General features: G+C 45.6%; 1 protein-coding gene across 1 annotated transcript in view; it reads left to right on the top strand.

Moving 5' to 3' along the window:
- The first annotated feature begins 510 nt into the window (after positions 1–510).
- SON (SON DNA and RNA binding protein) overlaps positions 511–15,540 on the top strand; it is a 36,760-nt gene continuing 21,730 nt past the window's right edge. Inside the window, exons 1-3 of the mRNA XM_084495756.1 lie at positions 511–615; positions 1,265–1,431; positions 3,882–13,985. Coding sequence (XP_084351882.1) covers positions 527–615; positions 1,265–1,431; positions 3,882–13,985 — 10,360 coding nt within the window. The 5' untranslated portion in view covers positions 511–526. The remainder of the gene's footprint in view (positions 616–1,264; positions 1,432–3,881; positions 13,986–15,540) is intronic.

Genomic DNA, 15,540 nt, shown 5'->3' with positions numbered 1-15,540 from the left:
CATCGCGACGCGAGGGGGGAGGCAGGGGGGTGAGGGGGGGGGCGGGAAGGCGCTGCCCGCTCCTTCAGGGCGGTTGGCGTTTGGCGGTTGGGGCCGTTACGGCGGTTGCGGGAGGGGATGGGGGGGGCCCAGCGCGTGCTCCCGCTGGCGGGAGGGGGGGTCCCGGTGGCGCGGGAGGGCGCCGTGAAGGGGGGGGGGGGGGAGGAGCACACAACATGGCGGCGGGGGGGAGGGGGCGGCGGGCGCCGCCGAGACACGAGACGGCCCCCCCCGCACCTCCCCCCCCCCCCTTCCCGGAAGGCGGCCGGGGCCGCGGCTCGATGGTTGCGCAGCGCTAGAGCGGCGCGCGCTGCGTCACGGCGTCGGGGGGGGGGGGGGGGGAGCGGGTAGCCAATGGGGAGGCGGCGTCCGCCGCGCGGGGCGGCTCGCGGGCCTGTGCCGCGGTGGCTGCTGGGAGCGCGGAGGAGCCCTCGCGGCTGGGCAGGAAGGAGGAGGAGGGAGGGGGTGAGGGGGGGGGAGGGCTGTCATGGCGACCAACATCGAGCAGATCTTTCGCTCCTTCGTGGTTAACAAGTTCCGCGAGATGCAGGAGGAGCAGCAGCAGCAGCACGGCGGGTAACGAGACACTCACCGGGCGGCACGGGCCTAGCGCCGCCTCAGGCCCGGAGGGGGGAGGCCCGGGGCCCGTTTTCGCCTCAACATGGCGGGGGGGGGGGAGGCGGGAGCGCGCGTTGTCCCCCGGTGAACGCGCACCCGGTTTGGCTTTACGGCTTCCCAGCGTTGGCCTCGCCTTCAGGGGGCAGGAGGGGAAAGGGCGAGCACCCATCTGGCCCGTAACGCTTCTCTCCTTGCGTTTAACTTCACCTATTTTTTTTTATATATATATTTTTTATTTTATTTTATTTTATTTTTTACTTTTCTTCAGCCTTATCTCACCAAGCAAACAAAAATCTGCTTGAGGAGGTTGTGTGGGGAGTTGAGGAGCCCTTTTCCACTTCATACCTAAACCCCCCGGGGGCTGGGTCGTTTGATATACAACCAATACGGTGGTCGTATTTTTTTGCTGCCTTGTATTCAGTTGGCACGAGGTGTTCTGTCGCAATGAAGCGAAAGTTAACCGAAAAGTCGGTGTTCCGCTGACAGCGTGGCTTCTTCAGGAGGCTAAAATGTTACTTTGAAAGGCTGAGTGTAATAAGCGCGCATGAATTAAAAGTCCAAAAAGGCTCAAAATTGCTTGTATTATGTTGATATTTTTTTTGGTTAGTGGAAAGGTAGAAGGCCAGCCCAATGGTGACACAGTCCCAGCTGAGCAAGCCAACCCTTCAGATGACACTGTTGCTGGTGCTGGGAGTCGTCAGAATGATCAGATAGTGCAGAAAATAGAGGAAGTGCTCTCTGGAGCCCTTGATACAGAACTGCAGTGCAAATCAGGTAAATGAAAACGCATTTGGCAAATACGTTCTTGTTTAAGAAGGCTGTCGTAGTTCTTAACATCAAGTCATTTTTACAGAGGCAAAAACATACTTTTCCATATTAATCCACTGAGCTTCATCTGACAAGTTGTGCTTATTGTAACGTTCATTAAGTATTTTTTTGTCTTCTGTGACTTAAAACTGCAAATGGACAGAGAAAGACATAATTGAAAAAATGACGTTGGTTAATACATAAAATCATTATTTAATATGGGAAAAAATCTTCTCTGTCCATTACAATAATGATATAATGTATAGATAATATCTATCTGCGTAGAAAAAAAATATTTGTTGATACATCTGAAGTGTTTTGTGCTTTATTCTTTATATACCTGCTTCAGGGTCTTGGTATTCAGTTCTTATTAAGAAAGCTGGTACTGATATGGATAGAAGGACTGTTGTGTTATTTTGGTGTGGTTTATAAGATTTTTTCTCAAAATCATCTATTAAAATTCAGAACTGTATAACTAACTGTTCTGTCGGAGTGAGATGCTCTGTCGTTTTGAAATTAATAATGTACTTACCTTAAAAACGTAGTTACTTAGATTGCAGTCTTCCAGAGGTTAATGCATTTTTACATAGCCATCTCACAGCATCAATAAATTACTGGATTTATTCTTCCAAAAAGTTGAATTTGAGTATCTCTTCTCATGGGACTAGTCTTTTCTCTAAAATTTCCAAATGGGGACATTCACTGAGATGGAAGGGTGTCATTACTCGGCTTCTAATTTTTCAAATTTAGATTATAGGTGGCTGCTATGTTCTTGGTAAGTATAGTTCCAGATGGATTTTTTTTTTTTTAAGAGGCAGTATTGAAAACTTTGACAGAAATTTTATATTTCAAAGATGTTATTTGCAACGTTTTGGCATTGCTGCTTTCTGTTTGTGTTTCGGCTTGTTTTCCTTGAGCATTTCCAACAGTCTTTTACAGGTATGCCGTACAAGTAGCGCTTCAGGCTGGCATCTGGTTTGTTTCTATTTTTGTTGTTCTGCTGTAAAAGAATGAGGCAAGTTAACATGGTAGTAAATATGTGAGAAACGTTAATCTAGAAGTTGATAAACTTAACCTATGGCAAACATTCGCACTGTTGATGTGTAAAAGGAGTTAACGTTACAGTTAGTCAACAGGGATTATTTGAAACTGCTATGCAGAAAAGTTCATTTGACTTTGTTTGCAACTCTTTCAGCAATGTTGGTGGAAGTGCTATTTTTTGTTAAAAATATTATGTAGGAATATGTGAGCTCTTAAAGCTGCCCGAGATGTGTTTATAGGATGTTATTGCTCTGTGAATGATACTATGATTGCCCACAGTTTTTGAATGATTTTGCATTGTTTACTTCAAAGAGTATGCTTTGTGGTCACAGCCAGATTATAATTGGAGAACCCATATTGCTGCGCTGGCCAGTATAAGTGTAATCACTTAAGGTAACATGCAGATTTTAATATATATCTCATATTTAACAAAGGCTGCAGCAATTTACCTCTAGAAGAAAAGTTTTTTTTCTCATGAAAACGTGGGACTAGATGCAAAGAAGGGTAAGAACCTAACACAGCTTAAATTCATAAGGAAATGAGGTGTAGAAATAAAAGGTGATAGAAATCCAGTTTTCCTCTTTATTTCCATGTCAGCGGCTGGCTGCCTCTGCAGTCACCCAAATTTATTAGTTTCCTGTTTGAAGCAAAAACTTCATTAGGTGCTTGCATATTGGCAGCATCTCACAGTAACTGCAGTCCAGTCTGAGCATCTAGTCACCTGCAAAGTCTTAAAGCCCCTTTGGAATCAGGAAAGTAGACGCTGCTTCCCCAGAGACACTTGAAGAACTTGATCAGTCAGCGAGGAACTTAATTAGTGAATATGCTTAGGTCAATTCTAACACGCTCATAGTATTGGGCTCGCTCAAGAGCTGCGGTGGTAAAACTTTTTAAAGCATACTAGAAGGTAATGGGCTGGCCATATTTTGTATGCTAAACGTGCCACCACTTAGATCATTTGTCTGGAAAATGAGTTTTTCACTTCCATCTATACCTTGATGTAGTTTTAAAAATACAAAACAAGTCTTCGGCCTCCTGGGAGAATGCACCACCGAGTTGTATGTAGGTGGAAATTTATCCAACTACTTCTTGGAAAGCGTCCTGTTCCCAGCAGGAGCGTGTTGCTGACCAGAAACAATTAAGCTGTTTGAAAGCAGAATTACTTATTTTCATTTACAGTGATTACTGAGATGAAAGGTAAGAGTGCAGAAGAGGGAGTGTATGCCAGTTGTGCATGGTAGTTTAGTGAAGAAGGCATGGGTGTTAAGTTTAATTTTTTTTTTGTACCTTTTTTCCATGTACTTGGTTACTAGCCTGAAAAGATTTTTTAAATGTAGTTTTAATAATATTTACAAGGAAAATATTTTCTTTTCTAGATGTAGACAAAAATACTGTGAACAGTAGTACTCAGTCTACAAAAAGAAGCTCTACTGCTGAAGGTGAAGATGAAATTCCTAGGAAAAAATCAAAAAAGAACAAAAAACACAAAAGCAAGAAGAAGAAGAAAAAGAAGAAGAAAAGGAAGAAAGAGAAAAAGCATAAAAAGCAGCCAAAGGAGTCAAAGTTGAGTGCCCGTCATGGAGAGCATGCAGATGTACAGCCTGCTGCTCACTCAATGCCAGAGAAATCAAGCTCCACATTGGCTGTACAGCATGGAGGACTTGGAGATGCAACTCTGGCTGTCCAGATGCAGCCAGAAGAACTGTGCTTAAAAGCAAGTGAGGGGCTTGATAGACAAGCTTTAGGACTTGTTTCCCATTTGAGAACTGATTCTCAGCCATCTACAGAAAATCTTGGAAGTGAGAAGGGGACTTTGTGTGCAACAGATCCTCAGTTTAATTTAGAAGGCAGCCAACAAAATGCTAGTATGACTCAAGCTCAAATTTGCACTAGAGAAGAACAAATTAAACAGTCCTATGGAAATATTTATCCTGTAGCTGTTAATGTGAATGAAAAGGGTGACTTTTTCGTTACTGGAAGCAATGCTTCGTCTAGCATCCCATCTGGAGTTGCCAACAAATATGAACTTCAGAAAACAGTTCTACCTTCAGAGATGACAGAAGCACTAAAAGGTACAGAGAGTGCTTTGAGACCTCAAGGCCCTGGGCAAGTGAAAGCTTTGGAATCTGAGGCCATGGAGGTGCTGGAATATTCGGAAGCATCTCTAAAATCTATGGCACAGGGAGGAGTGAAAGAGCTGGAAACGACTTCAGGATCTGTGTCTTTGACAAGTGATGTGACAACAATTCCTAAATCTGCAGATCTCGATACTGTGAAGGCAGCTCACATGTCTGTGGCCATGGAAGAAGTGAAAGTTACAGGAGCAACTGCATTAGGGGGTGTAAGTAGAACTCTGGAACCAGTCCTGAATCCTCCAGTTTTATCTGATAACTTGAGAGTGGCACAGTGCAGCTCCATGGAAAGTTCGAGTGTCTTGGCAGCAGCTGTGGAACATGTAGGTATGATGGGAGATAGGAAAAGTAAAACAGACCCAGATGCAGCTTTGCAACATTCTCTTAAGACCCAGATGGAAATGAAAAGTGCCAAAATGCTCCTAGCAGCAGGTGAAGGAACTCCTGATTCCGCAGCAGCGTTCTTACAAGCTAAAGTCGTCACAGAAACAAGAGGCTTGACAGATGCGCATGTGGTTGCAGAGACAAAAGGTTTGCAAGCAACTTCAGAACCCGTAGCCGCTGTGCAGACTCTCATTCCCCGAACAGTTCCAGAAATCCAGATGGTGGAGGGTTTTCAAGGTCCACGAGCAACCATGGAAGTTGTGACAGGGACAAGAACAAAAGAAACAAGTCAAGCTACTCTGCAACTGGAAAATACTTACACTTCAAAAACTTCTGAGAGTGAATCAAACACGAGAGGTTTGGAAGCAACTCCCCTGTCTTTGCAGAAAGAAGAAATGAAAGGTCCAGCAGGAGTCTTAAGACCAATGACTGTGGTAGAATCAAAAACTTTAGGAGCAACTTCACCCTCTTTGCAAATAGGAATTACAAAAGCTTCAGAAGATTTAGGAGATCCAGAGTCTGCGGGCAGAGCAAAGATGAAAACTTTGGAAGCAGTCGTGCAGCCTGGGGCCCTTGTAGGGGCAAGGGGCTTAGGAGGAAGTGTGTATTCTGAAGCCAAAACTGGCAGCACAGTCTTAGAAGCAAATTCAGGATGTCTGGCTGTAGAAGGAAGGTCAGAGAGGACTCCCGAATCAGTGATTGCACATGTAAGAAAGGAACCAGTTACAGAAATGATGCATGTGGCTGTAGGGGAGATGAAGGATTCTGAAGGAGCTACAAGTTCTGCCATTACACAAGCAAGAGGTTTGGGCAGCTTGACACAAGTTGAGGCAGTTGCAGAGGTAAAAGGTGCAGAAGCAAGTTCCAAAACTTCAGGCTTAATACAGATGAAAAATCTGGAAATGGCTGTGGGATCTGAAACAAGGACATTAATGCAAGACCGGGGAACAAATTTGATACCTGAGGTGGAAGATATAAACAAAGCAAAAATGAGCAAAGAAGTAGTACTAGAACCTGTGCAAAGAGTAGCGATGAGTACTTCGGAAACAAATTTGAAACCTGTACACATGCAAGAATTGGGAGCAACTGTAGAATATGGGACTGGACAAAAGCCAAGTGAAATTGAAACAGCAGTAGAATACAAGGCTATCAAAGCAGCAGAGTATTCCAAAACTACTCCAGGACCTTTGCAGGAGCAGAGAGGTGATTCAGAAGCAGTATTAGAGCCTTTGCCAAGAGCAGAAATAAGTATGGCATCAGAAGCAGTGACAGAATTGAGAAACTTGAAAGAAACTTCAGAATCTATGATTTCAACAGATGGGAGAACTCAGGGACCTACTGTAGAATATGTAATTGCAACAAGGAGGACAGGCACAAAAAAACTTGAGGCATCACCTATGATTGATGTGGAAGAAGCTTCAGAAACTGAGAAAGGAATGACAGCAAAATATTTGGAGCCAGCATCAGAAGCTGGAGAAGTGAGGTTGTTGGAAAGGATGAAAGAATCTACAACAGCAGAAGTGGAAGGTTCTGAAACAGTCAGAGAGTCTGAGGTACACATGGATGTCCAAGATCTGGAAACTTCACAAAAAGCTGCAGTGATGAATATCTTAGAGGATGCTTCAGAAACATTGACTGTAACAAAACAACATTCAGAAGCTATTCCAGAATTCTTGCACACTGAAAAGCAGGAACATCTGCAAGCAGTTTTTGAAGCCAGACCTACTGCAGAAGAGGCTCCAGAAGCGTTGAGTGCTACTGAAATGAAATCTTCTGAAGCAGTTCCAATAACCGTGGACGCAAAAGATCTGGAAACAACGCTGGAATGTGGAGTGGCTGCAGAAGCACAATATTCAGAAGTGGGGCAGTGTCAACAAATGGAGGATGCGAGAGTTCCTCATCAGGCTCAGGAATATGACAGGCTTGTTGAGAAGAAAGATGCAGAGCAAAGTCTAGCATCTGAACCTTTTGTAGCAGTAAGTGGTCAAGAGATTACTCCAGAATCTGTGTCAGCTTCAGAAACAGCTTTTAGTTCTTCACATTCAGCAGGGACTCCCGAATCCATGGACACAAGACAGTTGGAAGCAGCTCCGGCTTGTGTAGCAGAAACAAAAGATTTGGAAGCAACTCCTGTTCCTGAGACTGTTGTAGAGCTGAAAGATGCAGAAGCAGTTGCAGGGTCAGAGGCAGACACAAAGGATTTGGAAGCAGCTCCAGTACCTGAGACTGTTCCAGAAGTTCCAGCGCTTGGGGCAGAGGCAGGTCAGTCGGAAGTAATTCTGCCAGCTGAGACTGACAAAGAAGCGGCAGCAGAAGAGGCATCGGAAGCGAGAGATTCAGAAACATCTGATGTGCAGCCTGATGTGGCAGCACGAATGAGGGAGACCCTGATGAGGCTTCAGAAAGTTGAGAAAAGCAGCCATAGAAGCAGTGAAAAAAGTAAACATGATGCAAAGAAGCAAAAAAGGAGTCGCTCCAAGTCCCAGTCCAGGTCTAGGAAGCGGAAGAAAAAATCAAGGTCGCGTTCTACTTCCAGGCGTTTGACCTCTAAAAGAGCACGTTCTAGGAGCAGAAACTATTCAGATTCCAGAAAAAAGCATTCCAAATCTAGATCCCGGTCTGTGGAGAAGAGAGAGAGAAGATTGTCTTCCCGGAGGTCCAGGCGCAGACGTTCCAGGTCGTCTGACCGCTACAGGTCTAAGTCCAGGTCCCTGGAAAAGACCCGAAGATCTGGGCACAGACGTTCCAGGTCATCTGACAACTACAGGTCTAAATCCAGATCCGTGGAAAAGAGAGGGAGCAGATTGTCTTCCAGAAGATCCAGACGCAGACGTTCCAGGTCTTCAGACCGCTACAGGTCTAAGTCCAGGTCAGTGGACAAGAGAGGGAGCAGGCTGTCTTCCCGAAGGTCCAGGCGCAGACGTTCCAGGTCTTCTGACCACTATAGGTCTAAGTCCAGGTCAGTGGAAAAGACCCGAAGGTCCGGGCGCAGGCGTTCCAGGTCATCTGACCGCTACAGGTCTAAGTCCAGGTCGCTGGAAAAGACCCGAAGGTCTGGCCGCAGACGTTCTAGGTCTTCTGACCGCTACAGGTCTAAGTCCAGGTCGCTGGAAAAGACCCGAAGGTCCGGCCGCAGACGGTCCCGGTCTTCTGACCGCTACAGGTCTAAATCACCATCGGTAGAAAAGAGAGGGAGCAGGTTGTCATCCTGGCGATCCCGGCGCAGGCGTTCCAGGTCCTCAGACCGTTCTAAATCTAGATCCAGGTCTTCAGAAAAAAGAGGGGGCAAAGAGTACTCGTGGAGGTTCAGGCATAGAGGGTCTGGTTCCTCTGATCGTTCAAAATCAAGGTCTCGGTCTGTTGAGAAGAGGGGTCGGAAGACGTCTGTAAGAAGATCTAAACGTCAGCGCTCCAAGTCTTCTGACCGCTACAAGTCTAGATCCAGGTCAGCAGAAAAAAGAGATCGAAAGCAGTCGTCACGGAAATCTAAACGTCAGCGCTCCAAGTCCTCTGACCGTTACAAGTCTAGATCCAAATCAGTGGAAAAAAAGAAAGAGTCCTCACGAAAATCCAAGCGTCGTCGCTCAAAATCTTCTGAACGTTACAAGTCTAGGTCTAGGTCTGTAGAAAAAAAGCGCAAAGAATCTTCAAAGAAATCCAAACGAAAGCGTTCCAAATCTTCTGACAGCGTGAAGTCAACATCCAAATCTGTAGAAAAAAGAGAGAGTAAGTTATCGTCAGCAAAGAGCAGTAGCAAGCATGCAGAGTCTTCTGAACATCAAGAGTCAAACACATGTCTTGACAACGTACGTGGTCCTGAACCTTTCACAAGTGAAGGCAACTCCAAATCTTCTAATGGTCCCGTGTCAGCTTTGTCTCTTGAAGGAGTAAATGGCCCAGAGCTGCCACCATCGTTAGAAAGTAGATACTCCAAAACTTCTGATAGTCTTGAGGCAAGCTTGTCCTCTGTTGAAAAAACAGCCGATTTGCAGTCTTCTGCGGTGTCTGAACATGGTAGCTCCAAAACCCCAGATGACCAGGAGATGAGATCCGCATCTGCTGAGAACGCAGAGTCTTCAGAGCTTTCTGTAAGACTTGAAAATGGATCAGCCGCACCTTATGGCTCTGACTTAGGATCTGTGCTAACTGAAAAAGCAGCAGCTCTGGAGTCGTCATCACCACCTGAACTCGCTTCCTCAGTATCCAAATCAACGTCCTCATCTGTTGAAAATACAGTGACAACTTTAACAGAATTTCAGCTTTCCACGTCCCATGAAGATGAGTCAAGATCTACATCCCTCAAAGAAATAGAGGGTCCAGAGCCTCTTCCGACACTTGAAAGTGGATGCTCTTTACCTTCTGATGATTGCGAGTCCTCTAAAAAAATCGAGGTTCAGGGGTCATCTGTGATGTCTGGAAGTGTACTTTCTGATGTGCCTGGCGATCGTGAATTGGGACACATCCCTGCTGAAAAAGCAGAGCTTCAGAAGTTTTTGCAAGTACCTCAAAGTGGATCTTCCCAGTTGGCTGACAGCACTGAGTCAAGGTCACCGTCTTTTGAAACAGAAGTTCAAAGACCTTTTTTAGCACCTGAAACTGTTCAGTGCTCTGAGTTCCCTGATGCCCATGAGTCAGCCTCCGTGCCAATCGCAAAGGACCAGATGCGGGAGCCTTCTCTGGCTTCTGATAATAGGTCTTTGGAGACTCCTCACAGACATGAATCAGCATCCAGCTTTGCTGCACAACCTGAGGAGCTTCCGTTGACGTCTGAAGGTGGGTCCTTCGAGGCACCTGATGGAAGAGTAAAGGCTCCAGATGCTTCCCTGACATCTGAGTGTGGTCCTGTTGAGATCACAGCTGACTGCATTTCAACTTCATCTTCTGCAAAAATGCGGGAAGTTGTCTTGACAACTGTAGGACAAAGCTGCCAGTCTTCTGAAGCTTGTGAGTCCAGTTCATTTGCTGAGAAAGTTTTAGATGGTCCAACATCTTCACAAGTACTTGGAGTTGGCTGTTTTGGGTCTTCTGAAGTAAGTGAATCACGATACCTGTCTGCTGGAAAAACTGAGGTTACAGAATCATTGGTGATGTCTAAAAGCGAAATTGCTGTGTGTCATGATGGCCATGAGTCGAAATACAGTTACTTTGAGAAAACAGAAGGTTCAGAACTGTCAGTGGCTCCTGAACGTGGGTGTTTTATTTCCCCTGAAGGCTGTGAACTGACATCCACTGCAGCTGAAAGACTGGAGACGCAGAAACCTTCTTTTCCACTGGAAAGTGGATTCGTAAAGTCCACTGATGCTTTGGGATCAGTAAGCACACCTGAAAAACTGGAGGCCACAGTGCCTTCTCATACATCTGAAGGTGGGCTTTTCACGTTGCCTGATAGTCATGACTTGAGAGCTGCCCAAACTGAAGAAGCAGAAGCACAGACGTCATCTTTGCCCTCTGAACTGAAGTACATTGCATCCTCTGATGGACACACATTGAGATCTGCCTCTGTTAAAGAAACCCAGGTGCAGGAGCCATCTCTGATACTGGAAAGTAGATACTCTGTTTCCTCTGGTGTTCATGAGTTAACACACACCCCTTTCAAGAAAGCTGAGGTAGAGGATGCTTCACAGATACCTGGAATTGAGTACAGAGTGGGCCTGCATGGCCCAGAGTTGACATCAACCCCTACTGAAAAATCAGAGGTGCGGGAACTGTATCTGGCTAAAGAAAGATGTTCAGTGTCTGTGGAGAGCCAGGAATTGCTGTCGCACGCTTTTGAAAAGACTGAAGTGCAAGAGCCTGCTCTGACACATGAAAATGAATGTGCTGTATCCTGGGACCACCAGGAATTGAGGTCTAGCTCTCCTGAGAAGGTGGAGGTCCAGGAGCCTTCTGCAGTACCTGACAATCAATATGCTTTGTACTCTGAAGATCAGCAATTGCGGTCTTCCCTTGCTGAAAAACCAGTGGTGCAGGAGCATTCTCTGCTGTCTGATAGTGAATATGCTCTGTCCCCTGAGCACCATGAGATGGCTGCCAGCCCTGCTCAAAAAGAGCTGCAAGAACCTTCTCTGACATCTGACAGTGAATATCCCACGTTCCCTGAAGGCCAGGGAGTACAGTCTACCCTTGCTGAAAAAGCAGTGGTGCAGGAGGCTTCCCTAATACCAGGTAGTGAATATGTTGCATCCCCTGAAAGGCAGGAGTTGTCATCTGCTGTTGAAAAAACAGAAATGCAGGATTGTTCTGTGCTGTCTGAAAATGAATACGACGTATCTCCTGAAGGCCGTGATTCAAGATCCAGCCATGCTGAAAAAGAAGAAATGGGGGAACACTCTGAAACATCTGAAAGTGAAAGTTCAATGTCCTCTGATAGCCAGGAGTTGCAATCTACTGTTGTTGGAAAAACAGAGGTGCAGGAGTTGTCTCTGTCTGAAGGTGAATGTACCATGTCTCCTGAAGCTCAGGAGCCGCATTCCAGTCCTGAGAAAGCAGAGGATAAAGAACCTTCTCTGACGTATGAAAATGATCATGCTCTGTTCCCTGAAAGATATGAACAAAGATTGACTCAGGCTGAGAAAACAGAGGATAGGGATTCTTCTTTAACATCTGAAAATGACCATACTTTGTCTTTTGAGAGCCAGGAGGTAAGATTCACCTCTGTTCAAAAAGAAGAGGTGCAGGACTTTTCTCTAACACCTGAAAGAGAACACGCAGCATCCCCTGATGGCCAGAGGTTGAGATCCCTCACCGCTGAGAAAGCGGGCGGGCTTGAACCTTCAATGTTAAGTGATAGAGCTTCCATGTCCCCAGATATTAGTGACTTGAAATCTGTCCCCGTTGAAAAGACGGATGATGAAATGCCTATACTGCCTGAAAGAGGACGCTCCCTGTCCCCTGATGGCTACAGTGTGAAATCTGTGCCTGGTGAAGAAACAGGGGATCTTGAGCCCTCCTCAACATCTGAATGTAGACATTCCGCATCCCCATATCATGACAGCCATGAGCCGAAGTCTCCCATGGAGGAAGAGGCTCTAGAGTCCTCTTTGACTTTTGAACATAGGAGATCTGTGTCCCCTGAGGGCCACGACCAGAAATCCCTCATAGATGAGGAAATGGAAGATCGAGAGGCCTCTTTGACACCTGAACGTAGGCGCTCCACATCCCCCGATGAGCATGAGTCAAGGTCTAGCGGTGGTGAAGAAGCAGAGTATTCGGAACAACCATTGACAACAGAACGCAGATCCTCTGTTTCTTCTGATGAGCACGAGTCAAGGTCTACAGCTGGGGAAGAAGCAGAGGACGTGGAACCCTCCTTGACAGGTGAACGAAGAGACTCCACGTCTTCTGATGAGCGTGAGTCGAGGTCCACCACAGCTGAAGAAGGAGAAGATCGGGAGACCTCCTTGACAGCTGAACGTAGAGACTCCGTGTCCTCGGATGAGCATGAGTCACGGTCTACCGCTGGGGAAGAAGCAGAGGATTTGGAGCCCTCTTCGGGAGGTGACCACAGACGTTCTGTGTCTCCTGATGGACGTGAGTCAAGATCAACCACTGGTGAAGAAGCAGAGGACCGGGAGCCCTCCTTGACAGCTGAGCGTAGACACTCCACATCCTCAGATGAGCATGAATCAAGGTCTACCACTGGTGAAGATGTAGAGGATGCGGAACCCTCCTTGGCAGCTGAACGAAGAGACTCCACATCCTCAGATGAGCATGATTCAAGGTCTACCACTGGTGAAGAAGCAGATGATGCAGAGCCTTCCTTGACAGCTGAACACAGACGTTCCACATCCCCTGATGGACGTGAATCAAGGTCTACCACTGCTGAAGAAGCAGATGATGCAGAGCCTTCCTTGGCAGCCGAACGAAGAGACTCCACGTCATCAGATGACCAGGAGTCTACCGCTGGTGAAGAAGGTGAGGATATGGAGTCGTCTTTGGCAGCTGAAGACAAACACCAGGAGTCTATGCCTCTTGAGAAGTCAGAGGGACAGGACTCCTCCTTTATGTCTGAAGGCAGGCGTTCTGAGTCTTCTGAACGTGAGAAATCTAGGTCTGAATCTGTTGAAAAAATATCTGACAAAGAGTCTTCACGAAGATCTAGGAGCAGGCGCTCTCCTACTCGCCAAATGAGCCGATCCGTATCTGTTGAAAAAGCGGCAGACAAAGAGTCTTCACGGAGGTCTAGGCATAGACGCTCCAGGTCTGCTGCTCGCCAGAAAAGTAGATCCACTTCTGTTGAAAAAGCAGCAGACAAAGAATCATCACGGCGATCCAGGCGTAGGCGCTCCAGGTCCACTGCTCGCCCACTGAGTCGGTCAACATCTGTTGAAAAACCAGCAGACAAAGAGTCCTCACGAAGATCTAGGCGTAGACGCTCCAGGTCCACTGCTCGGCAGAGGAGTCTGTCCAAATCTGTTGAAAAAGCAGCAGACAAAGAGTCCTCACGGAGATCCAGAAGCAGACGCTCCAGGTCTTCCCAGCGCAGATCCCAGAGATACGATACAGACTCTCGCTCTAGACGGAATCGCTCCAGGTCTGTAACGCGGCGAAGAACATCAAGATCAAAATCTAATCGTCGCTCTAGATCTAGCTCGTTGTCGCGTTCAAGGCACAGAAGGAGGAGTAGGTCAAGGTCAGCATCAAGAAGGCGGCGTTCTTTATCTAGAGACAGACGCAAAAGATCTCAGAGAAATAGATCAAGATCTGCTGATAGAAGAAGGAGAAGATCAGATTCAAGGGATCGTAGGATATCCCTCAGATTACGGAGCAGGAGTCGAACACCTATCCGTCAAAGGCGATCGAGGTCAAGAGGAAGGAGACGGAGTTCCAGTAGGTCACCAATTCGACTGCGACGATCCAGGTCTTCAGGGAGAAGAAGGGGCTACAGCAGATCACCTGATCGCCGTAGGTCCAGGTCATCAGAAAGATTTTCAAGCAGGTCACCTAAACGTCTTACGGACTTAGGTAAGTGATAACATTTATTTTTAGTGGTTTCATAATTAGACAGTACTTTGCTTGTTTACACAGTCATATTTTAACACATCTCTGTAGCATTCATAAAGAATTCATTGAGGTCATTTTGTGCATTATATTTAAGCAGTAACTTTGAGAAAACGTTCATGTTGAACCTGAATCTGCACTTCCCATTTGGATGCAAGTGCATTTAAAGCAACAATACATGTATAAAGTTTATATATATATAAATATACTTCAAGGCTTTTATGCAAAGGTAGTCTGCCGCAGTCTTGAGGAACACTGTTCATTGCAACTATTGGTAAAGGCCAAGCAGTCTCTAAGAAAGTTAAGAATTTCTAGTTTTCTTGAGAGCAAACTGGGAATGAAAGAACATGCAAAAGTAAATGCCAGCTGGGGAGTTAGCTCTGATGTTGGCTGTAACTTGTTTTTGTGTTTCTTTTACTCTTTCTTGTCTCTTTTCCACTTTTGTATCTGATATTCAAAAACTTTGCTATAGTAAGAGGGAGGTTGTTGAACTGTCAACCAAATGCATGATATGGAGGATTGATGGGCTATGCTGCACGTTTTTATGGGCTTGGAAATGCAATTTTTTTCTTGATATTGATGTAATTGGCTAGTTTGTAGCTTGCTTAGTTCAGGTTCGCTGTGTCAATAGTGGCTGTTCCCTGGGGTTTTGTAGGTTGAGGTTTATTTGCAAGCAAGGCCTCAGACTGCTAGGGTGTGATACCAATTGGTGCAGGTCTTACAGTATGGAGATCAATGTTGGACCAAGATTTTTTTCAGTTCTTTTTCTTGCACTACATAGAAACGAGTAACACACTAAGCACCAGGTTTATGGCCCTAAACTTTGTTTCTCACATGGTGTGAGAAACCATGCTTTGCTTTTTGATGTGGCTATGGACTATGTTCCTTGCTGTGGTTGCATGCATGTTAGTTATTCCTGCTGGAGTTTTGGTAGGTTAATGTTCAAAATGTAATGAGAAGTGGAACTTAAGCTTGCTTCTGAAAATACTGCCAAACCCAGCTGATTTGAAAGTAAGAAAAAATCCTAATGAACCTACATCACTTCTCTGTGACTGGAGGAAGAGATGCCTTGTAGTTCCTTTAAATCATAAGTTTCATAAAGAAACATCTCATTTTGAGATGAGCTCTTGTATAGTAAGCTCCATTCGTGGAATGTAGGATTTTTTTATTCCTGTCTCAAAAAAGTTACCATGAATGCCCCAGAGAAGTATTAGAACAGAACATCATTTTGTATAAAGTGTCCTTAGAGTCTACCTTGATGCTCTGATTATGCAGCAAGCCCATATATATTTCTATTGCTTAAGTAGTAAAGGAATGTTACCCTTTCAGGATTTTTGTTAAACTTTATTTGCAGAGGTAGTGGCAGCTTACTTATTTGCAAGCTGGCAGATCAAACAAGATATACTTTATTTTCATTCCCTGTTTCTCTGATGCACAGAGGGGTTAACTTTCTTTGTTTAGACTTTGTTTAGTTTGCTAGAAATGCTTATTTATTACTAAAATATCAGGATTTTTAAAA

This window comes from Aythya ferina (genome assembly GCF_964211825.1).
Source record: "Aythya ferina genome assembly, chromosome: 1".
NCBI lineage: Eukaryota > Metazoa > Chordata > Aves > Anseriformes > Anatidae > Aythya > Aythya ferina.
Note: the sequence above shows the minus strand (reverse complement) of the source record. Positions and strands in the feature narration are given on the sequence as shown.